The sequence below is a fragment of the Rhineura floridana genome, chromosome 10, assembly GCF_030035675.1.
Source record: "Rhineura floridana isolate rRhiFlo1 chromosome 10, rRhiFlo1.hap2, whole genome shotgun sequence".
NCBI classification, from domain to species: Eukaryota; Metazoa; Chordata; class Lepidosauria; order Squamata; family Rhineuridae; genus Rhineura; species Rhineura floridana.
This window is the reverse complement of record NC_084489.1, coordinates 90904859-90927694: the sequence shown is the minus strand read 5'-3', so window position 1 is coordinate 90927694 and position 22836 is coordinate 90904859. Positions and strand designations below refer to the sequence as shown.

The 22836-nt window shown below is 48.4% G+C and overlaps 1 protein-coding gene across 2 annotated transcripts in view; it reads left to right on the top strand.

Moving 5' to 3' along the window:
- The window catches only part of NOS3 (nitric oxide synthase 3), a 56833-nt gene that overhangs the window by 5082 nt on the left and 28915 nt on the right, over window positions 1-22836 (top strand). For both annotated transcript variants that reach the window (XM_061585740.1, XM_061585738.1), the window contains exons 2-9: window positions 3988-4097; window positions 7996-8179; window positions 10544-10646; window positions 13470-13615; window positions 17077-17239; window positions 20105-20196; window positions 21561-21702; window positions 22416-22555. In XM_061585740.1, the coding sequence (XP_061441724.1) occupies window positions 8070-8179; window positions 10544-10646; window positions 13470-13615; window positions 17077-17239; window positions 20105-20196; window positions 21561-21702; window positions 22416-22555 (896 nt within the window). In that variant the 5' untranslated portion in view covers window positions 3988-4097; window positions 7996-8069. The remainder of the gene's footprint in view (window positions 1-3987; window positions 4098-7995; window positions 8180-10543; window positions 10647-13469; window positions 13616-17076; window positions 17240-20104; window positions 20197-21560; window positions 21703-22415; window positions 22556-22836) is intronic.

Sequence of the window (22836 nt, the reverse complement as noted above, 5' to 3'; positions counted from 1 at the left end):
TACTTGAGCCTCAAGTGAGAGGGAAGAGTCTAAAAAGACTCCCAAACTACGAACCCGATCCTTTAGGGGGAGTGTAACCCCGTCCAGGACAGGGTATATATCCACCATCCGATCAGAGAAACCATCCACCAATAGCATCTCAGTCTTGTCTGGATTGAGCTTCAGTTTGTTAACTCTCATCCAGTCCATTGTCACGGCCAGGCAATGGTTCAGCACATTGACAGCCTCACCTGAAGAAGATGAAAAGGAGAAGTAGAGCTTGGGCCAGTCACTGCCTCTCAGCCTCAGAGGGAGGCAATGGTAAACCCCCTTTGAATGCCGCTTACCACGAAAACTCTATTCATAGGGGTGCCATAAGTCGGGATCTACTTGAAGGCAGTACACACACACACACATCTAATTTACTTTAATGGAGTTCAGAAGGAATATCTTCCAATTTCACAAAAATATTAACCATCATAGTATCACTAAATATTATCCAAGATTTATTTATTTCTATTGATTCCCGAGTTCGGATAATTGGTCAGTTGCCTGCTTTGGATGGGATCATACTCCCTCTGAAAGAGCAGGTCCGTAGTCTGGGGGTGCTCCTGGATCCATCTTTGTCACTAGAGGACCAGGTGACCTCAGTGGCTAGGAGTGTCTTTTAACAGCTTTGGCTAGTAAGACAGCTGCGGATATTTCTGGACCGGGATAGCCTGACCACTGTTGTCCATGCACTGGTAACCTCCAGGCTGGATTACTGTAATGTGCTCTATGTGGGGCTACCCTTAAGGTTGGTCCGGAAGCTGCAGCTGGTGCAAAATGCGGCGGCGACACTGCTCACTGGGGCAGGTTTTTAGATTACTCATTGATTGTGGTTTTATATTGTATTTTATTGTGTAATGTACGTCGCCTAGAGTGGCCGTTAATTCGGCCAGATAGGCGACTCATAAATAAAATTTTATTTTATTATTTATTATTATTATAACATGTCACCCCACTGCTGAAATAATTGCACTGGCTACCTATTAGCTACTGGGCTAAGTTCGAGGTTCTAGTTTGATGTACAAAGCCCTATACAGGATACCAGAAAGACCGTCTTATCCCTTATATACTCAGTCGATCACTGTGCTGTGCAGGTGAGGGCCTCCTGCAGATACCATCTTATCAGGAGGTCTGTTCCGCACAACATAGGAAACAGACCTTTAGTGTAGTGGGACCTGCCCTGTAGAACTCCCTCCCCTTAAATATTAGACAGGCGCCATCTCTGTTATTGTTTCGGTGCCTACTGAAGACCTTCCTCTTTCAACAAGCCTTTAAAGTAGAGACCTTATCCCAGCCTGTGTCTGTGTTGGAATTGCTTTTTAATATGTTTTTAAATCTTCTTGTTTAAAAACATCAATTTTTTAATGCTTTTTAAAAATTTATTTATTATTTGATTTATATCCCGCCCTTCCTCCAATTAGGAGCCCAGGGCAGCAAACAAAAGCTCCGAAAACATTTTAAAACATCATAAAAACAGACTTTAAAATACATTAAAATAAAACATGTTTAAAAAAGGTTTTTAAAGATGTTTCATTTTAATATGTTTTTAATGGTGGTTTGTTTTAATATATTTTAAAGTCTGTTTTTATGATGTGTTAAAGTGTTTTTAGTGCTTTTGTTTGTCGCCCTGGGCTCCTCCTGGGAGGAAAGGGTGGGATATAAATCTAATAAATAAATAATAACGAGGTTTCTGGCCTTGTGGTGGATCTTGGATGATTCCGCACTGTGGTGGGGAACCCTTGGTCTGTGGGCTAGAACCACTCTGTGGCCAAATTTCACATGGCCCACAGCATTCATATATGCTCTCCCTGCCCTTCACCTCAGGAAGGCCAAGGTTGCGGGGGGGGTATTCTGAGAGCAGCTGGCTGTTGTTCCTTTGGGGGGGGGGTCCAACCATCCAGCAGAGAATGGCACAGGTGTGCCTCTGCCAACCCTTGTTGGATCTGGGCTGGAAGGAGGGATGGTGGAGGTACTTTCATTTGTCCCTGACTTCATGCTGAATTTCAAGGTTGCAGTGTGAGGCGAGGGACCAGGCCAGACCAGACCCCCACCCCTTGGCTTCCGCAGATTCCTAGAGAGGTAGTGGGCTCTCCGACACTGGAGGCCTTCAAGAGGCAGCTGGACAGCCATCTGTCAGGAATGCTTTGATTTGGATTCCTGCATTGAGCAGGGGGTTGGACTCGATGGCCTTGTAGGCCCCTCCAACTCTGCTATTCTATGATTCTATGAGGTCCCAGTGGCTTCTTCAAAAGGCTCATCGGTTGTCTGTCTGGATTTCAATAGTGAGTGCTAATAAGTGTTGGCTTTCTTTAGAGCAGGTGAGAGATGTGGGACCTGACAGGACAGCTCTGTTTGCAGACTTCCTGTCATGGCTGTTGGCTATTCTGAGTGGAGGTCTGGGATGCATGTGTAACCTGGTGAATGAAATATGGCTTTTGAATACTGAACTGCAGCTAAGGGTCTTTTGGTCTAGTTCTGGAGGGTTCTGGCTTGGGATGTGTTAGAATTCCGCCCAATTCGGATTTGGTTCCAAATTTTCCATTAATTCGCTTATTCTCCATCACTGAGGATTGGCTTTTAATGCAGCAAATTTAGGAGGCTATTTTTGCAAATGGAGGGTTTTTTAAAAAACAAATCTGCTTCTTAAACATCGATTGTAAGAATGATAATTTATCGATATTTCATTAAAAATACTGATATTTTAAAAAATATTAATATTTACAGATCTGTAAAAGCAGCAGTTAGTGGATACACAAAGAACTTGAATCAGTGCCAGCCAGTAAGGTCAACGGAATGCACTGGCCAACGGATCCCATCCCTAGTCCTGACTCATATGGGCATTGTGGGGAATGAGATGGCAGATCAATTGGCGAGGAAGCCTTTGAGGGCATGGGGGCGATAACCTCGTGTGGTCTCCCGCTGACCTTGTTAGGTGAATGGCAAAGGCAGTGGGAGGTGGGTTCTTTGGTCCCTTATTGGAGGATGTTGTGGTTTTTAAACTGAAAGGGTGGCAGAGGCAGGTTAGGCTGTTCAGAGTCGTGACTGGGCATTGTGCTGCCCGGAGGGGTTTGTGTAGGGCTGGGAGGATTGACTCTGGGTGTTGCAAGGCTTTGGGGTGGGGACTGATCTTGTTTTAATGGGACTATTTGAGTTATGTGGAACACAGAGAACCTCTCTTTCATAGGTTTAGCGATTTGGGGCTTACAGATGTCAGTGGGGCTGCCCTTTGGGACAAGAATTTCTGGGGTCTGGTGCAGGAGATTTCATGGCAGTTTGTGAAATGGATGAGGCTTTATGAAAGGCTGTGAGTGACATGTGATGATCCTGTGGCTGGAAGGTGACGGTAATCAGCCTTGCCATTAAACCCGAGAAGAAGATGACTGAACCGATGCATTGGGGGTCCTCAGTTTTAGGGGCCCCTGAAGCAGTTTGATCTCTTTGCTGCTCCCCCCCCCCGAAGGCTGTGGCTGCTTCAGACGGGTGGCTCCTCCTGGTGCTACCCAACCGTTGTACTTCCCCTGGGAGCTCCAGGTGGGATTGCGATTGCCTATCCATGCTCTTGGGAGCGTGTTGCAAGAACATATGAGTGTGGGAGAAGGAAGAACATAAGAAATAGTGTGTGTGAGTGTGCGCATGGGGGGATAAAGTGTGAAATAAACTGTATTAAAGCATCAGGTAAAGTGGCTATTAAATGCAAAGATAAACATTAACCTTTGTTGAAACCTACACTGGCTCACCTATATTCCACCTGAACTCTAGTTAAAGCTTCGGACGTTCCCAATTGTTTAGGATCCACTCTGTTTTTTGTGATGGGATTTTAAGTTGTTTTTAACTCTTTTTAATGATGTATTTTAAAGCTATTGTGGTCTGCCCTGGGACCTTCGGGTGACGGGCGGGCAACAAAGTTAGATGATGATGATGATAACAACAATAATGTGTTCTGACTGTTTATCATTGTAGTTTCAGATAAGATCACATCTACCAGTCAAATGGAATGACAGGAAATAATCTTCTGAGGTCTTCAGTGCATGTTCCTAGAGATCATTCTGGTATCTAAGATCTGGGATCAGGTAAAAATGAAAGCAAAATGTTCAAAAATAAAAGTCTGAAGTCTGAACCTTACCTGGAAACAAATAAAAGGAAGGAAGGAAGGAGAAATTAAAAGTAAATCTATTCAAAGGTGTCCATAGCCTGAAGGTCAGGGAAAAAACTAGGTCTGTGTGAAAAGCATAAGGAAAAGTTCTGATAAGAGAAAAGTCTAATCTCCCAAAATAAGTAACAAAGATTCATCAGACCAGTGCAAGAAGTATGTGGAAAAACCTACGCCCATGTATAGTTATTACAAGTAACAAGAATGAAACCTAAACGTAAGCATTTTCTTCTTGGGGGGTGTGTGTGTGTTCCAGAGGAGAGCTACGTTACAGCACAAAATGACATCAGAAAAAAACCCTGCTTGCGTGATTTTTTTTCAGCGAACAAAAAATGTGAAGCTTCTCTCAGCTCCCGACATCCCAAAACCCTTTTCCTGCTCACTGATTGGCTCCTTTAATTCCCCCTTTCATCATGACTAAAATTTGTTTCTGTATTGGCAGATGGCAGGTCACAAGAGGCAGAAAGTTCATTGCCCCCCCCTTTTCTTTACTTCAGCGTCCCTTTGCCTTGGAGAGATGGATGTGCTCCCCCCCTGTGGAGTCTTGTCAGGGTGTACTCTGGGCCACTAAAAGTATCTCTTTCAAGATATCTGTGGATGTTCATTTGATTTGCAGCCTGTAATAGCAACAGTGGGCTACATTCCAGGGTTGTCGCAAGCCATTCGGTCTCAGTTTTAGGCTCTATCCTCATTAAATAACAGCTGACTGCACTGTATACAGGTACACTTTTTGAATTATTGTGCAAAATAATAAAAATACACAAATAAAAATGCATTGAATTCCCTTTTAAAAAAACATTGAAAACTCAAATCCCACCTCCTTTCCAATTAGGTATGGGTGAGAATTTCAATTCATTTCACATTTCAAGCAGAATTTATAAAATTCTCAATTTCTGAAACAATATGAGAACCGAAACTCAGCCACCCTTTGAAATTCACATTTATTAGAATTTTGGGATGCAGTTCATCAACTAAACAACATTTACAAAAATGCATATATTAGGGTGCATGAAAATGAAAGTGTGCATGAAAATGAATAATGAGTGAAAATAACAGGCAAAAAGGCATGAAATGATGAGAAATGGCTGGCAAAAATGTGTATCTTTGTCAAAACTGCCTACAAAATGTGTTTATTTGGAGAAATTTGCACTAAAATGGTGAATTTTCATGAAGTTTTTTAAAAAAAATTTGCAGATCACTAAAATGCTGAGAACTGAATTTAACACTGGAAAAATTAGAAACGGATAGAACCGAGACAGACAGACCTTTCCATCCTTAGTTCCAGTTCAGTGCCAGTCTGCATATTTTAAGTCTTATGTCTCATCCAAAGCACGCTCAGGCTGGAGCTCTGGGGAACCTCCAGGGGAATGGGGGCTTCCAGGCCAGACTTTTGTGTGTGGGGTAGTAATTTCCAAAGCAAGAAAATGGGTATTCTATCAGCCACGCAGGCTGAGTTGGCCCTTGTAATTGGCTCAAATCCAGGCCCTTACCATCCACAACTGATATGCGCAGCAGGAGAATGGAGCTTTTCTGTATGTTTCCAGTGAGAATGAAGCCCAGGACAGGTAGCAAAGCAGCCTGGATCCAGGGGAACAAGTTAGGATGTGGGGAATGGTCATAACCGGAAAGATGACCTTCCTTTCCCACGCAGACTAGGTTGCCCAGCTGCAATGCAAGTGCTGCATCCCTCTTGGAACCTCCAAGCAGCTTGGCTTTTCTCTGCCTTCCTCAGCCAGCATCTCCGCCTTCCCTGCCCCCCCCCACTGCAGTGCCTGGGACTCCCCCCCCCCGCCTGCCTGCCTGCCTGTTGCGTACACCACTCCGTGTGGCTCCTCCCAGTGCTGAGGAAGGAAATGAAAGCAGAAAGCAAAGGTGTGGTTTCCTGTCTCCAACACTCTCTGGGAACAACAGGCTGCTTGCTCAGGCTGGCCCAAGGTTAATGGGGCTGGGGAGGGGGCTTCCAAGATGCAGACCCTCCCTAGATCCTTGGTACACCACATAAGTAACGTGCTCCAGTCTTGAGCTCTGCTAGCTGATTGAGCCAGCCTGGTCCTGCCCCTGGCTTCATGTTCACAGTCGCTCGCACATCACACTCTCGTCCCTTTCTCCTCCACCTCCAATTAAACCACCCCAAATGATTGTGTTGATCAAAGGGCTCTAAGGGCATAATTTGCAGGGTCTGGTCCAGAGTGCCTTTCTGTCACCTCTGAATTGGCACAGGGAGTACCCTGGGCAGGCAACTCTGTTAAGAAATATGAGGCTTCCAGGTACGGGGAGGGGGAGAATCAAAATGCCTCCCCCCCCCCACAACTGCACTCCATGCTGGACCTTGGCACACAGATTTCTGTTTATGTATTTGTTTGTGTTCCAGGTCTTTGTACAGTGCCTTTCGAAGCCACATAGCCCCTCTCAAGGCAATTTGCCTCCTAAACCCATTTTTCAAGACTTAGAACATGAGAGCCAGCTGGGTCAGGTCACAGGGGGCCCTTCCAGTCCAGCAATCTATTCTCACAGCAGCCAACCAGATGCCTCAAAGGGAAGCCTGCAAGCACGATCTGAGCACAACAGCAGCGCTCTCCACCCTTGTGATTCCCAGCAACTGGTATGCCAACAGTGGAGGCAGAACATAAGCCATTGTGGCTAGTAGCCATTCATAGCCATATGCTCCATGAATTTGTCTAATCCTCTTTCAAAGCCATCCAAGTTGTGGCCACCACTGCCTCCTCTGGGAGCAAATTCCATAGTTTCACTATGCCCTGCATGACGATCAAGTACCTTCTTTTGTCTGGCCTGAATCTCTCAACATTCAGCTTCATTGGATGTCCACGAGTTCTAGTGTTAAGAGAGAGGGAGAAAAAGGTTTCTCTGTCCGCTATCTTCACACCATACATAATCTTATGCACCTCTGTCTGACTCCTCCTAGTCGCCTTGTCTCTACTGATCGGAGGCAATTTGCTTCTGAATACCAGTTGCTGGAAATCACAGGAGGGGAGAGTGCTCTTGCGCTCAGGTCCTGCTTGTGGGCTCAGGTGCATAATGAGCATCTGGTTGGCCGCTGTAAGAACAGGCCACTGGATTAGATGAGTCACTGGTCTGATCCAGTTGTCTCTTCTTATGTTTTTAAAATCCCCACATTTTGTAACCTCTCCCCATAGGGGAGTTGCTCCATCCCCTTGAGGTTGGATCTTGGTATTCCAGGTGGGGGCTCTGGCCAGGCTGGGAGGAGTAGGAGAGAGTTCCAGCACAGACCAAGAAGGGCCCCACTGCCCAAATCACCCCCTTGTGGGGAAAAAACCCCATGGCAATCTTCAGGGATCTGTCTGGGTTCTCCATGTTCCCCAAGCCTGATAAAGGGAAACAACAGAAATTTGAGGCCGAGGTTAAGAACAAAACACCCTGTTCTGGGCGGCATGGAATTCTTTTTGTACTCTGCATCTTTTTCCGAATCTTCCTGGTAGGTGGTAGCTGTGTGCAGATGTGAGATGCTCCTTGTGGGTTTCTGAGCGCGAGTCTGGGGCAGAGGGTCAAGACAACATAGCGGGCTACCATTCTTGCCCCTTCTTCTTCACCCTGTGGTCCACTTTGCTTTTGCTCCCCCCCTCCTTCAGCATCTCTGGAAATTCTGCATCCCTGCAGAGGGCGGGGGCGAGGGAGTAAGGCTGCCTCATTCTCTCCTCAGCCCTCCTCTGGCCACCACCCACAGGACCCTGCCACCCATCCCAGCTCACAGTCCAGTGGCTGCTCCGTCTGGATGTGTGCTGGGCGGATGGGCAGGCCGAGGCAATAATTCACCCCCCCTCCATTTCTTTTCTCGGCAGGCAGGAAGAAAGAGGAGTTCCTGGCACCACACAACTCCAGAGCCACACGCAGCCAGGACGTGCACGGCTGAGCCATGGGGAACCTGCAGGGGGGCCTTTCCCAGTCTCGCCTTTGGGGCAGCAATCTGTGCTCTCGGCATCGGGCTTCAGTCGTGGAAGAAAGCGACCCCACCAAGAAGTGCAGGTCAGAGCAATATGCGGCACACGTTTGTCTGTGTGTGCATGAACTCGCGCTCTAGAGCCCCAGGGACTGGCAAGCTGGGATGAGAGCCCTGTGGAGCCAAATCTGGGGCGGGGAGTGAGTGGGGGGCAAGCGAATATCTTTTAAGGGCAACCCGAAGGACTTTTGACTTCTCTTTGAACAGCAGACCATCCTCACCACGTGGCACCTGGGTTTCAAAAGCAGCCTGCCTGCATGTGGCTGGGAGGTGAGAGGCCAGCTGAGTCACTCCATGGAGCTGCTTCTGGGGCTGTCTGCAGAGTGACCTGAGCTGAGCCTGGCACGTGCGCTGGATGCCAGGAGGACTGTTGTTTGGCCACAAAATTAGCGGTTTGGTGTGGATGTCGGGAGAAGGTTTTAAGCTATCCGAAACGCCCAATTTGAATTCCATGGTAACCTCCCTGAAACTGGTTAGGCCAGGAACCTTTCTGGGATCAAGTCCGATTGGATGCATGTAGCTCAGATGTGGAGCACGCGCTTTGCATGTCTAAGGGCCCACATGCAGTCCCTGGACGCATCTCCCATTGAAATGTATCAGGGAGTTAGCAGGTGATGGAAGTAGACCCCACCCCAGACACACGCCTGAGACTCTAGATAGCTGCTGCCCATTAGAACGGGCAAACCTGGATGGCCAGAGAGACTGACCTGGAATGTCACTTGGGAGGGAGCAATCCTGATATTCTCTGGGTCATCCAGGAGTGCCGTGTTTTCTTTGCACACCAAAGGGGCTGTGAAGGGCAGCTCCCAGCTGGGCTTTTCTCCCACATTAGGGGCTGTCAGGGGCACCTTGCCTGTGCTTGGCTGTCTTCTGGGGCATGACTTGCTTGCTCCAGGAGACCTTTTTGCAGCACATGGGCTGGCTGTTCAGGTGCTGCAGTTGGACCCACTCATCCCTGTGGGCTGGAGTTTGGGGGGGGTCAGACCTCACCATGCCACCTGGGCGTCATGCCATGCCTGCCCATCATGGCTACCTGGGGGGGGTGCATGCAGGAGAAAGTGGGGAGGGGGCTTCTGAGATTATGCTTTATTATGCCAACTTATATATCACTGCCTTGAAACTGCAAAGCATTTTTCATCTTTTGAATGGTTTGACCAGTCAAACTCCCCTCTTCTCAAATATTGTATCAGCTTAAAATATCTGGGTTTCCCTAAATAAGTTTAGCCCTTTTTTTCTTGGACTGTGTGTGGTGTTCATGTTTGTTGTCTTCCTTTTGAAATATTTCTAAATAACATTTTACTTAATTTTTTTTCATTTTATACAGTTTGATTTGATGTTGTGTACCTTGCAGTACCCTTTGGGGGCAAAGAAAAAAAGGTTCCCCCCAAAGTGTGCGTGTGGGGAACAGGAGGAGTCCCTTTTCCTTCTTTTTACCAATGACAAAAAATTGGATTTAACAAAGATGAGAGCACCTGCTTTGGATTCTGTTGGCTCTTGAGGCCAAACTGCTGACCCCCTCCAAGCCTTTTCATGACCTCTGGGCAGGCCAAGGAGGAAATGTCTCCCACCCCCTCATCCCTGCCCCAGGCCCGATCTTGTGGCTTCGCCCTCAGTGGCTCCGCTTCCTCATCCTCCACCCCCGTCTCTGAAATGTGGGGATGTTTTCTTGTAGCTCCTCTCTCTACTTTCTCACCCTCTTCATTTTGAGGCCCTGGGGAAGATTCTACTGCCAGCTGGGCTGTTACCTTGTGCCTCCTTTCAACACCTGACTCATGACCAGGCACCTCTTTGCCTTTCGCTCTCCTGTGTTTTCCAGCCTCCAAGCAGGGCTGCCTGGTGCTCACTCTGTCTTGTGTATCCCCAGGGCCTCCCTGGGACACTTGACATAGTAACACAGAGGAGAGAGTACCTCTGAGCATATGCAGAGTGCTTTTATTGCCCTAGAATATTGCTGGAGCCAAACTCAAACAAATGGAAATGGGAGGCAGCAGAGCCTCCATCGGGGTGGTGGTGTTTGACCCTCTTTATGGGGCCTCTCCAGCTGCCCCACCAGCTGCATTTCCTGCTCTCTTCTCCTCTCACTGCCATGCTATTCAGACGCCTCTGTTGGTTTCTAATCCCCAGGACATCACCTTGTCTCCCATTTCCCCACTGTCATGGGCCCCCTGAACTTCTCAGTCTGTTGTTCTGCCCTCACCCTGCCTTTCCTTCCCTTGTGCCAGTGTTGGGGTCGCCCTGCGACCCTCACTCTGTGAATCACTTGTTTCAGGGGACCATGAGGTCACAGCTTGGGGGCATCATATCAGGGACGACTTGCAGACAGGAGCGGGAGGGGGGGTTGCACATCTTTTTCCAGTTCTCGGTTGACCTGCCTTGAACTTTCTCTCTAGTTGCCCGGTTGACCGTCCAGCTGAACCCCCCAAATACAGTCGGCTCAAGAACTGGCAGACAGGCACCATTCTGTATGACACCCTCAGCGCCCAGACCTTGCAGGTGAGGGATCCAACGCTGGAGCAGGGGGTACAGTCAGTCAGCAGGCGGCTTTCTTGGGTAGCTGAAGCTGCTCACCTCTCAACTGTCACAGAGCCCATGTAACAATCCCACTTGCTCTTCAGGATCTCCCTTTCCTCTGCCCTGAGACACCCCTCCTTAGCCATCATCCCCAGGGAAGGAGACTCCCATTCACACGCTTTTTGATTTTGTCTCACTTCAAAGGGTTGATGATGATTTAAATTTGTATGCCACTTTTCCATATAAATATGCTTAAAGTAGCTGACAACAGAACAAAAGTGCAAATCTCTACATCAGTAACATTGAAATAATAAATCATTTCAAAACATAGCGATCCCACAAATAACTCCATTTGATTACATGAACATTAGAACATTCAAAGTCAACATAAAACAAACTATCCATTGTTAAAACATATCAGCTAACGACAAACATAATAAACATTCCATACAAGAAAGGAGTCTGTCACCCTGACTCAGATGTTGCATCCTCTGCTGGCTGCTGTTGCTGCTGCTGCTGCTGCCAGGAAAGGGGTTCACAGCAGAGCCCCCTTTTATCCCTGTCCCAACTGCCAGCCATAGTCCTCCCAAGGAAGTGCCCCAAACTGGTTCAGGTGCTGCTGGTCTGGAGACCAGGGTTAGCATCATCTCCTTTCGCCTGCACCCTTGAGCTGCCAGAAAAGTTCCCATGGCGTTTAAACTTAAGTGCCCCTGGTCCTCAGCAGGGCAGATGTTTCAGGAGCAAGTTTGGCTGGGGGGGGGGTGGATATCAGAAAATGCTCTGTCACCCCAGCTGAGATGTTACAGCCTCTGCTGGTTGCTGTCAGTCTTGCTTCTGCTGCTGCTGATTGACATGAGCTAGTGGCTGATCCCCCTGAATGTGACTGATCACAGGTTTTGTTCCAAGCAGGATTTACTGCCTCCCGCCCAGTCAGTTGGCTCCTGCCATTCTCCTCCCAACTCAAGCCTCCCCCATCAAAATAGTGTGGTTTGGGAAATATCTTGGGCCCTTCCAGATTGGGGTTTTTTTGTGTGTGGGGGTCTATCCTGTGACATGTCATTGATGCAATAATAGTGCGTTAGTGGATGATTTCTGCTGGTCCATCCACACATAATTCTGACTTGTCAGCTGTTCTGCAACGCTTCCCTTCTGCAATACTGCGCTATTGCTCTCTGGAGGTGCACCCTTCAGCTACAGTGCAACAACAGTTGGGCAAAAAATTAAACCGGAACATTTGGTTTAAAAAATTACCAGATTTCAGCAGGAAGCTATGGAGTGTGCATAGCTTAGAAATGAAGCAGTCTGTCTGCCCCAAAACATTTACAGGCACAAACAGTATTGACAGCAGGATCATATATAATCATGCCAACACCATCAGGAGCACAGGCATGATGAACGCACCGTGAAAAGGATGCCTGGAGGGGTTCCTTGTCTCCATCTTCACTGGCCCAGAATCTGTCCTCTTCCACTGAAAGAAACCAAGCTCAGCCTGTAAGATTACTCTGTGATGAGGCAGCTGTCTTAGGAGTTCTATTAATTAGGCACTAGTCAGTAAATGTTGTGGTTTTTATTGTTTTTTTAAATGGAATGTTAAATGTTTCTCTTTTTAAAAACTACCTTCATTTCTGTACCCCTTTCTCTTAATGCATAAATTTTAATTGGGGCAGTTGTGAAGTGTCCTGGGCGGGATGGGTGTGTGTGTCACACAGTTTCTGTCCAACCACCCAGTCCAGCTGGCAGTGATGTCCTTGCTCATGAGGGATCCTCCTCCTAGCTCTACAGTGGGCCCGGCTCAGAGCTAGGGAATTGTGGGGCCTGGCGGCAGCTGCTCCCATGTGAATAACAAACAAGACATCTCTCAGCTGGCTCTTCTGCCAGGGAGCAAGTGGGGCATTGTGGACTTGAGGGAGATTTAGGCCTTCCCCCTCCCAACTCCGCCGTGCAGCAATCTGGGAGGGGGAATGTAAAGCCAGAATCAATTCTGAAAGTTGGAAGCTAATTGTCAATAGCTCTGCAGTGCCATGGAGCCTCTCTCATAACACTAGAACTCATGGACATCCAATGAATCTGAATGTTGGAAGATTCAGGACAGACAAAAGAAAGGATTTCTTCACACAGTGCATAGTTGAACTATGGGATTTACTCCCACAAGAGCCACAGTCAGATGCAGTGTGCTTCTGAAAACCAGTTGCTGGAAGCTGCAAGAGGGGAGAGCGCAGTTACGCTCGGGTCCTGCTGGTGGGCTTCCCATTGGGGCACCTGGTTGGCCACTGCAAGAACAGCATGCTGGACTAGATGGGTCCCCTTTGGCCTGATCCAGCAGGCTCTTCTAAGGTTCTTATGTTCTCATGAGTCAAGGCCAAGCAGAGCCTTGCATGTGCTTGCAGAGAGACCTGACCTCTGCCTTGTTCCACTAATCAATGATGGAGCATAACGCCTTGCACCGCCCTCTCTTTTGACCCCTGCCCCCAGGTCCTCAAGATCTGAATGGCTGGTTTTAAAGGGGGGTAGGAACCTGCTGTGCCCCTCCAGATGTAGTGGGGCTCCCAACTTCCTTATTTCCTAGACATTGACCACATTGACTGGGGTTGATGGGAGTTGGGAGTCCCCCACCACCCGAAGGCCCACAGCAGGTTCCTCAGCCCTGCTTTAGGGGCCAAAAGTCCTTGTGAGGGCTTGTCAGGAGATGGTTTTGATTCCAGGGAAGAGAGTTCGTTGGTGGGTTGGACAGCAAAGAGCCTTCGCAGCCAAGGAGGCTGCCAGGTGGTCCTGCTGCAATTCCCCTGTCTCTCTGCCTGCCTACAGGACATGCCGTGCAATGGGAAGCTCTGCCTGGGCTCCGTCATGTTCCCCAGGCAACTGTGTGCTCATTCGGAGGGCCCACGGTCCAGTGAAGAGCTTCTCCCCCTGGCTCAGGACTTCCTCAACCTGTATTACCGCTCCATGAAACGGTGAGTATCAGAGCCCTGCTGCTCTGTCAGGTGGGCAGTCAGGACTCCCGGAAGGAAGGGAGGGAGGGAGGGTGCTCCAATGGATCTGAATCTGCAGGGCTCCTCCCACCTGCTTGACTCCCTGACCCAAACTGTAGCCTCCTCTTGGCAGCTATTCCTCCACTTGAGGCACCTCGTTTGGAATTGCAATCCTGTGGTCACTTAGGTTTTTTACGGAGAATCCGGACAATGTTGCAAAACTGTTGCATTTCTGTATTCTGTTTTTCTTTTCTTTTTCAGGCTTGACTTGTGAATTTTGTTTTATTTTTGTCTGTAAAATGCAACTTCAGCATCAGCTGATATGGAACTAAGAGTGCTATTGAGTCTTTTTGTGGCTAATGTCCCATTAATTAGTAGCTTCCTCACTGCAGTTTCTACAGCATTTGTTACTTCTTGTTTACCATGGCAATAGCATTCCTGATTAAATGCCTCTTAATTACACCTTACCTGTTTAGCTCCTGTTCCCTGCTAGAAAAGGGCCCTTAATTACTTATCTTGGTTTCATTAACTGGAATCCTGGCCCCATCGGCAACAGGAACTAAGGAAAGTGCAATCAAGAGGCTGAAGGAATAAAATGGGGGAAGGTGCGAGAAGGAAGCCAGAAAATAACACATTTATTATTCAGTTTATTACCAGCAGATCTGAGGGTGGCTTAGAACAGTTTACAATGTAATATTAACAATAATTAAAACAAATTCCATTCATAGGAATAGGGTGGGTCCTTAAAACACACATCTCAGAGGTCAAAGGCCAGGGTAAAGAGGTGCGCCTTCGGCATTCACCAAAAACTGTACAGTGAAGATGCCGGACGCAGCTCTGTGGGGAGGGAGTTCCACAGCGTAGGGGCTGCCATTGGATAATTTATTATAATGTGCAATATGGCGTCATTGTTGTATATACTTGTGTATACTACCTTGAAATTGGGGGCCCTTCTTTTGGGGCGAGGGGATCTTATGCTGGTCACAGTCTGTGTCTATAGCAGCCTTCCCCAACCTGGTGCCCTCTAGATGTTTTGGACTACAGCTTCCAGCTGGTACGGTTGTGCTGCTTTTGGCCCCAGGATCATACGGCCATGCTGGCTGATGGAAGTCATAGTCCAAAACATCTGGAGGGCACTAGGCTGGTAAAGGCTGTTCTTTAAGGGCAAGGAATTCTCTGATGTTTGAGCCTCACACCTGTTACCCGCCCACTTTCTAAGGCTGCTGTCTGATCACTGTGAGTTCCACCCAGCTTTGTGTCCCTGAGATAACAACTTTGCTTTATTTTTTGTGACTGTTTATCCAAGATGAAAGAGTTGTGAGTCAATAGTCCCTGAGCCTGGATGAGGTGTGTCCAAGGGTTGTTACCCACTGGATTACTCACTGGGGAAATGGTCCTGCTGCTGGTTCACCAACTGGAATGTGCAGCTCCTGTGACTCTCTCTGTCCCCAACTCTGACAAAGGCTTCCTCCTCTGCAGCGCTTCCTGTGTCTCTTGCCTGCAGGGCGATGGCACAGCTCTTGGCCACTTACTCCTGAGTAGCCCCTTTTTTGGAGCAACGAGACTCCTGGGAAAAGGGCTGGCCCAGGACAGATTTGCTACCTGAGATGGCTGGTGTAAATGGCACCCCCTCCCATTAATTAACATGAGGTGGCTTGGGACTCCAGTGCAAACCTCCTATTGAAATGGCATGAATCTTGTACATCTCCATTTCTCTTGCACAGGAGAATGTCCCAGTGGATTGGGCCCCAAGGGTATTGCCTCTGTCTTTCTTCCACTTGGCTACCCCCAAATCCACCACTGGAGGCAGCCACCTCATGGCAGGGCTGTGTTGGCCCTGGAGCAAGTAATGCTTTGGAGAGCGCAGCCCTTTTTGGCCCCAGTAGGGATCTGTTTTTTTACTCCTAAGCTCCTTTGTTCTCTCCAGGACTCTTGCCTGGATGCATGTTATCAAAGGGCTTTTCCTCTCTGAGCACTTTCTTCCTGTCCCTTCAGAAGTCTCTGATGTCATGAGTGATCTTTCTCTGCCCCACCTCCTCTTGCAAAAACATTTGGATGACTCCTAAAATCCTTATCTCGCCCCCAGAATGGAAAGTTGTGTGCATAGTTGACAGCAGAGAGTTTTGCAACTGAAATCCCCCCTCCCCCATTTGAACTTGTCCATGCTGGTTTCAATGAAGTGCTTTGTGGGCTGGCCTTTCAGAGTCATTCTAGCTTCTGGATGATTTTTAAAAATGAGCATAAGGAGAGCCTGGCCGCAGGGTCAAACCAAAGGTCCATCTAGTCCAGTATCTTGCTTTAAGCACTACCAAACCACATGCCTGCTAGGAAGCCCACAAGCAGGATACGAGCACAATAGTGCTTTTGATGTTGTGGACCCAGGCCTGTGGAACTCCCTCGCACTTGAGAATTAGACAGGCACCTTCCATGTTGACCTTCAGGCGCATGATTTTCTTGTTTCAGCAGGCATTTTAAGGTAGTGTTTGGTTTATTTTTTATTTTATATGTGGCTTGTTTTTATGTATGCTGCTTAGAAATGCAAATGATTAAGTGGTATATAAATGATTTAAATAAATAAATACCTTTCTCTCCACCTTTCCCAGTAACTGGCATGCAGCTCCCTCTGATCCTGATTTGGATTTCTGCATTGAGCAGGGGGTTGGACTTGATGCCTTGATAGGCTCCTTCTGACTCTACGATTGTGTGATTCTATGTTTCTATGAAAGTTCTTGTATATTTTGTGGATGAACTCCTTACATCACTCCAGCATCCACTGAATTAACTTTAATGGCTCCTACTAATTAAAATGGACAGGCCAGGTTGGGGTGGGAGCAAAAGGGGTATGCTGGTCCCCAAGGAGGTCACTGCTCCCCCCCAACCAAAAAGGATGCTCAATTGGAGAGGATCTTGGCACTTCTGATGTTCTTGTGCAGATCCTTGAACACAAACAAATTGTTACACCTTACTATGAAGCAGAGCTTGGAAAAGTTACTTTTTTGAACTACAACTCCCATCAGCCCAATCCAGTGGCCATGCTGACTGGGGCTGATGGGAGCTGTAGTTCAAAAAAGTAACTTTTCCAAGCTCTGCAGAGATCTTCCTGAGCACCTACCCACACTCTCTTTCTTTGTAAAAGTGTATGTACTGCCTTCAAGTCAATTCCCACTTATGGCGACCCAGGTCTTCATGAGGCTGAGAGGCAGTGACTGGCCCAAGGTCACCCAGTGAGTTTCATGGCTGTGTGGGGATTCGAAGTGTGGCACAGTAGACCATGAGGAAATTCCAGACTGAATTATGTCAGTCAGCTCCAGTCAGTGTTAGAGGGCCTCATGAATAGCAGAGCATGGGGTGGGGGTGGGGGGAAGATTGGAGGACCCCCTGCGCTGCTTGATGTGGAAGCTCTGGACCGGCTACTGCCTCTGACCCCCACCGTCTCTTCCCAGCGGCGAGTCTGAGGCCCACGTGCAGCGTCTTAAAGAGGTGGAGCAGCAGATTGCGGAGACAGGCACCTACCAGCTGCTGGAGGCTGAGCTGATCTTTGGAGCCAAGCATGCCTGGCGCAATGCAGCCCGCTGCCTGGGCCGAATCCAGTGGAACAAGCTGCAGGTGCATATGTGGGGCAGAGGCGGGGAGGGTCCCTGGGGTCCCTGCCCCATCCTAGGGGTGTGTGATAAATCATAAATGAGGACTGTCAGCAGGGAACCCCCAATGTGAAGCACAAATCCATCAAAAAATCCTATCCTACGGAAAATCAAGGACCTAGAAGTTTTGCCTTGAGCAGAGAAGGTGAAAAGGGGGAGCCATGATGATGGTTGCCTTCAAATATCTCAAGGGCTGCCAGTCAGGTATCAGACAGAGTGGACAAGTTCTCTGTTGCTCCAACAGGGCAGCAAGACTAGAATGAATAGGTGGGAAACTGCAGGGAAGCAGATTTCAGCTCAATCTGAGAAGCTTCCTAGTGCCAAGAGCTGTTTGACAGTGGAAGAGGCTGCCTTGGGAGGCAGGTGGCCTCTCCTTCACTAGACGTGTTTCAGACAGTGGGCCATTTGGCAGAGATGCTCTGCTTCCAACTTGTATTGTGACCTCTGAGGGACCTTCCAACACAACTTACAACAGGATTCTTGCCATACTTAAGTGACGTGGGAGGGAAGGAAGGAGTTTGAGTCTGATGCATGGGGCAGTGATTCCACAGGAATGCATCGCATTGAGCTAGACTATCGGCAGATGAAGATTTGGCATGTCATCGTAACTTTTCCACCTGTTTCTAGCGCCTGTGGATCCCTCCCTTCCCACCAACCACACAGGCCCCCTTCAGTCATTGGGACATGTGCCAGGAACCCTTTTTGCCCCATGGGACTCATTTCCCCCTGGTGGGCAGCCTTCCAGGGCCCACATGTCAGGGGTGAGGGGAGCCAGAGGAAAATGTGGTGGGAGCCATGATTCTTAGCTTCTGTATAGTGGGGTACACTCTACTGGCTCCAAAGTCTCTATGCACCCGTGTACTTCTGCACCCTCTGTCTGGGCAAGCAAGAGGCATTAGTGCCATTCAAGGACACATTCCAGCCAGGCAAAACTGCTGGAGGAGGAGGGGATGGGGGATGGGAGGGAGGTCCAGTGTGGCCTAGGGAGAGCCCCTGGGGGTCTGAGCATCCCTGTAGCCAGCCTTCCTTGTTAGGTGGGGCAGCCACATTTCTAGGTGGGGCATTGGGGGGAAGAGGCGCATAGCACCAGTCAATTCCCCCCCACCCCACTGGTGGAGAGGATGTGAGGGCCAGCCCAGGGGAACGGAAAGGCAGTGACCTTCCCCATCACTCCTCCTCTATCCAGAGAATGTATTAACTTATATGAATGAGCTTTGATCTGTTGAATTGTCTCATCCTTTTTTGAGAGATCCCTAGGAACACCAGACTCAAAAGCTTGACTTTGCCTATAGCTAGAGTCCCCTTTCACCTGTGGTCTGTCCCTGGGTTCTGATGCTTCATGAACTGAACTATTTTGGTAAAGACAGTGAGCTCCTGAGCTTGGCTTTGTTGCTGCATTAGGTATCTTAGTTTGAATTGCACCTGAAAACAAACTTATCCATGCTACAAGTTTAGGGAAGGGCAGAGAGAGAATAAATACTGTAGGGTGTGTTTGTTAACTCCTCCTTGAGAGTCCCTCCTCCTAGTCTTGCTCATGGCCTTTAGATTTTCCTTCCTGTTGGACAATCAAGGGAAAGCTTTTTAACTGGCTGCTATGTGAAGGACGAACTAAGCAGTAGGAAACTAATTGTAGAAAACAATTTGAATTTTTTTACTGGTTGCTAGATTGATTTTTCTGTCCAGAAACCCTGAAAAGGCCGCATGCTGAGCTGCACTTAAAAAGAAATTAGGCCTGAGTTATAGCCTAGGTGTACAGACAGACAGCTAACTAACTGTAATGTACACTGCAATATTTCCATTCCTCTAGGGCTGTTTTCATCCTTTGCGACCAATTAATCAAGAAAAAAAATAACCATTATGATTTTGAGTGTAGTGAGTGCTTTAAAAGAGTAAAGGATAGCAATTTTCTCAGATCACTTTAAGTTATCTCTTTATTTCACCCTGGAGCAATAAGCATGCAATCCTGCTCTACTCATTATAATGACTGCAGAATAAAACTGCAGGCAAACAAAAGTGCTTCTTTATTGTTGGCTGGGTAGACAGCACAACTGAAACTGAAAAGCAGAGCAAAGGAAAGTCCAAGGAGTGGAGTGTAAACTTGGACATAATACAAAGTTCTAATATTTAAGTCTTCAAGGGTCATGTCACTATAGAGGCTGTTTTTTTAAGGACCGCTGAAGTAATTATAGGGTGATTGTGATCATGAAAACTCCACCCTCAGTCATGGAAAGTCTTGAGTGAGCAGCTCTTCCAGATGAGGCTTTTGTTGTGCATTCACCCTGCCTTATTCAATGAATTTTTCAGAGGGTCCTATTCTTAAATTGCTCCTGTTCTTAAAACAAGCTATCATTTAAATGGAGGCTGTTATTGTCTGTCATGCCACAAATTAAAAAGAAGACAATTTACCCAAAAAGTCCTGTGGGGGGCAGTGCCCTCATTTGCCTCCCCCCTCCCCAGCTGCAGGCCTGGGTCTGAGGTTTTCCACCACTGCCATAGGCCCTGTGAGAAAAGGCTTGCTTCCTGTGGCCGTCCCCGCTTCTCCCTCAGCCCCTTCCTGTCTCCATATTGCCAGTTCAAGCAGCCAGGCAGCCTTCACCAACTGGTGCCCTCCAGATATTGTTAGACTAAGACTTCCAACAACATCCGGAGGGCAATAGGTTGCCGAACGCTGTAGTAAGGGCTCCTGATCTGCTGCTCTCTTGGTGCCCTCCGTATGTTTTGGGTTTCAGAAAGAGGCAAACTTGTGACCCCTTCCAGCTGCACGCCTTTGCTGCTTGTCTGCCAGGTGATTGGGCTTTGATCTTGTGCCTTCTCTGCCCTCCCCTTACAGGTCTTCGATGCACGAGACTGCACCAGTGCCCAGGAGATGTTCACTTCAGTGTGCACCCACATCAATTACGCAACCAACCGCGGGAACCTCCGGTGAGTGTTCCCCCTGCCCCGACTCCCAGCCTCCCTTTAACTCTGCTCCATGCAGCTGGGATGACCAAGAGGCTTGGGCCTCCGCGGGCTGCTGCTGGACCAGGCAGAATGGCCATGACAGCGATGACCACCAGCTTGGATGGCTTCAAAAGAAGATCAGACAAATTCACAGAGGGGGATAAGGCTATCCATGGCAACTAGCCACGTTAGCTAGGTTCTGCCTCCACTGTCAGAGTCAGGAGGCCCTTGAATAGCCCTTGGTAGGAATCACAAGTGAAGAGGGTGCTGCTGTTGTGCTCAAGTCCTGCTTGTGGGCTTCTTCCCGTTGGGTGGCCTGGTTGGCCACCGTGGAAACAGGAGGCTGGACTGGATGGGCCCCCTTTGGCCTGATGCAGCAGCCAGGCTCTTCTTGTGTTCTTATAGATCATTGGTCCATCTCACCCAGCATTGTTGAAACTGACTGGGAGTGGTTCTCTTGGATTCTCTGAAAGTACCGTTGGGATAAGCAAGTTTGCATGCTCTTAATAGGGAGATTTCCCTTCTAGCCAGAATCTGAGGACACCTCTATACTTGTTTACTGTGATAAAACTTCCTAGGGGTGGGGTTATTTCACTTCTTCTCTTCCTCTTCTTTGTTAAGAGATGTTCTTCTCTTATTAGCATAATTCTCCATTAAGCCACAGGAGAGAGAAGCATCCACCGGCTTCTCTCCCAGATGATCCTAATCATGGACTAAATCTACTACCTACTTCTATCTTTTCTCTCCAAGCTAGAGCCTATGTTTTCCTGAACATATGAAAGATTGTGAGTAAACATTCTTCATACTTTTTACCAAAGAAGACAGTATTCAGCTAGTCTGTATGAGGGGAAGATGGGCCGGTTAATTCTCAGTCCGCTTTTGCGAGATATATACTCTGCTAAGAAATAGAACTACTAAACTGTTTCTATTTCATTTAAACTAAGCAAGTCTTTCTTCACAGAGTGTATGGTTCAACTGTGGAATTCACTCCCACAGGAGGCAGTGATGGCTTCAATTTGGATGGCTTTAGAAGAGGATTAGACACATTCTTGGAGGATAAGGCTATCAGAGGCTACTAGCCAGGATGGCTCTGCTCTGCCTCCATAGGTGGGATGCTTCCAAATACCAGTTGCTGGATACTGCAGGAGGAGGGAGCGCTGCTCTTGCGCTCAGGTCCTGCTTGCAGCTTCCCAGAAGGGGCATCTGGCTGGCAACTGTGAGAACAGGACGCTGGACTGGATGGGCCTGCCTTGGTCTGATGCAGCTGCTGCAGGGCTCTCCTTATGTCCTCATCTGATGGCTAACACTGCAGTGTTTAGACAGGTGCTCTTTCTTCCTTCTGCCAGGTCAGCCATCACCATCTTCCCAAAGCGCATGGCAGGCCGTGGCGACTTCCGCATCTGGAACCAGCAGCTGGTCCACTATGCTGGCTACATTCAGCCAGATGGCACCTTCTTGGGAGATCCAGCCAGTGTGGAGTTCACAGAGGTGGGAAGCAGCTTGCCCTTCCCCTCATCCTGAACCAAGTCATTGCTGAGCAACCCCTACTCCAGGGCCAAGTGGGGCTCGACACTGCTTCCCCCCCCCACTTGAGTCTTGAAGCTGCCTGGTGCTTGTGGGCATTAATAAATAAATAAGGCCTAGACCTTAGTCAAAAGAAAAGAGTTTACTAATCATACTGTCAAGAAGAGTGATGCTGAGCAGTCAGAGTAAATATGCAATGGTGTAATTGTGTTGTGATTATCTTTCTGAATGATGATGGGCAGCCAGAGGACATGAGTATTATGTAACAAAAAGTGGAGTTGATGTGATATAAGGTGGATGGGGGGAGCCCAGAGGATCCTCTCCAGCCCTGAGTTTCTCTCTCCCCCTGCCCCCATGCAGACAACTTTCAAGTGAGCGGCAAAGCAAATGAAGGGCCTGTTGGTGCCCCTGCAGGTCCCCCCCCCCGCTAGCCTGCCTCGCTCCCTGCTGCACGTTCCTCTTGCCTTTGGCAGTACTGGGTATGTTGGCCCATGGAGGATGGTGCCAAGATCAAGGTGGCCATCTTTAAGTCACCACAGGGCTCTTAGCTGGCAGTGCTGCAACAGCAGGCTAAGCTCAGCACCATCTCTCTCTCTCTTTGGAATTTTTGGCCCCACTGCAGATGAAATGTTGATTGGAGGTCCTCTGCCCAATTTTCTTCCCTCCTTCCTCCCCAGGTCTGTGTTCAGTATGGCTGGCGGCCCCCTCGCGGACGCTTTGATATCCTCCCCCTGCTGCTGCAGGCACCTGATGAGGACCCCGAACTGTTCCCCCTGCCTCCTGAGCTGATCCTGGAGGTGCCAATCAGCCACCCTACGTGAGTGCAAGGGAAGGGGGGGCACGGGTTGAAACTGGGGTGCAGGTGAGGGGGGAAGCTGCATGGAACTCCTGACCTGCAAGGGGAAGGCGGTGCGAATGCTCTTGCTGTTTGCAGTCGTTGCCCCAAAAGGCAACCTAGAATTTCCCCCCTAAATAAATAAATCCAGCCGTCTCCTGAAGCCTATGTCCTCCTGCACAGCCGTGGGAAACGCTGTGCCTGGGAAGGAGCAGAGGGCTATTATTGTTATTATTATTATTATTATTGTTATTATTATTGTT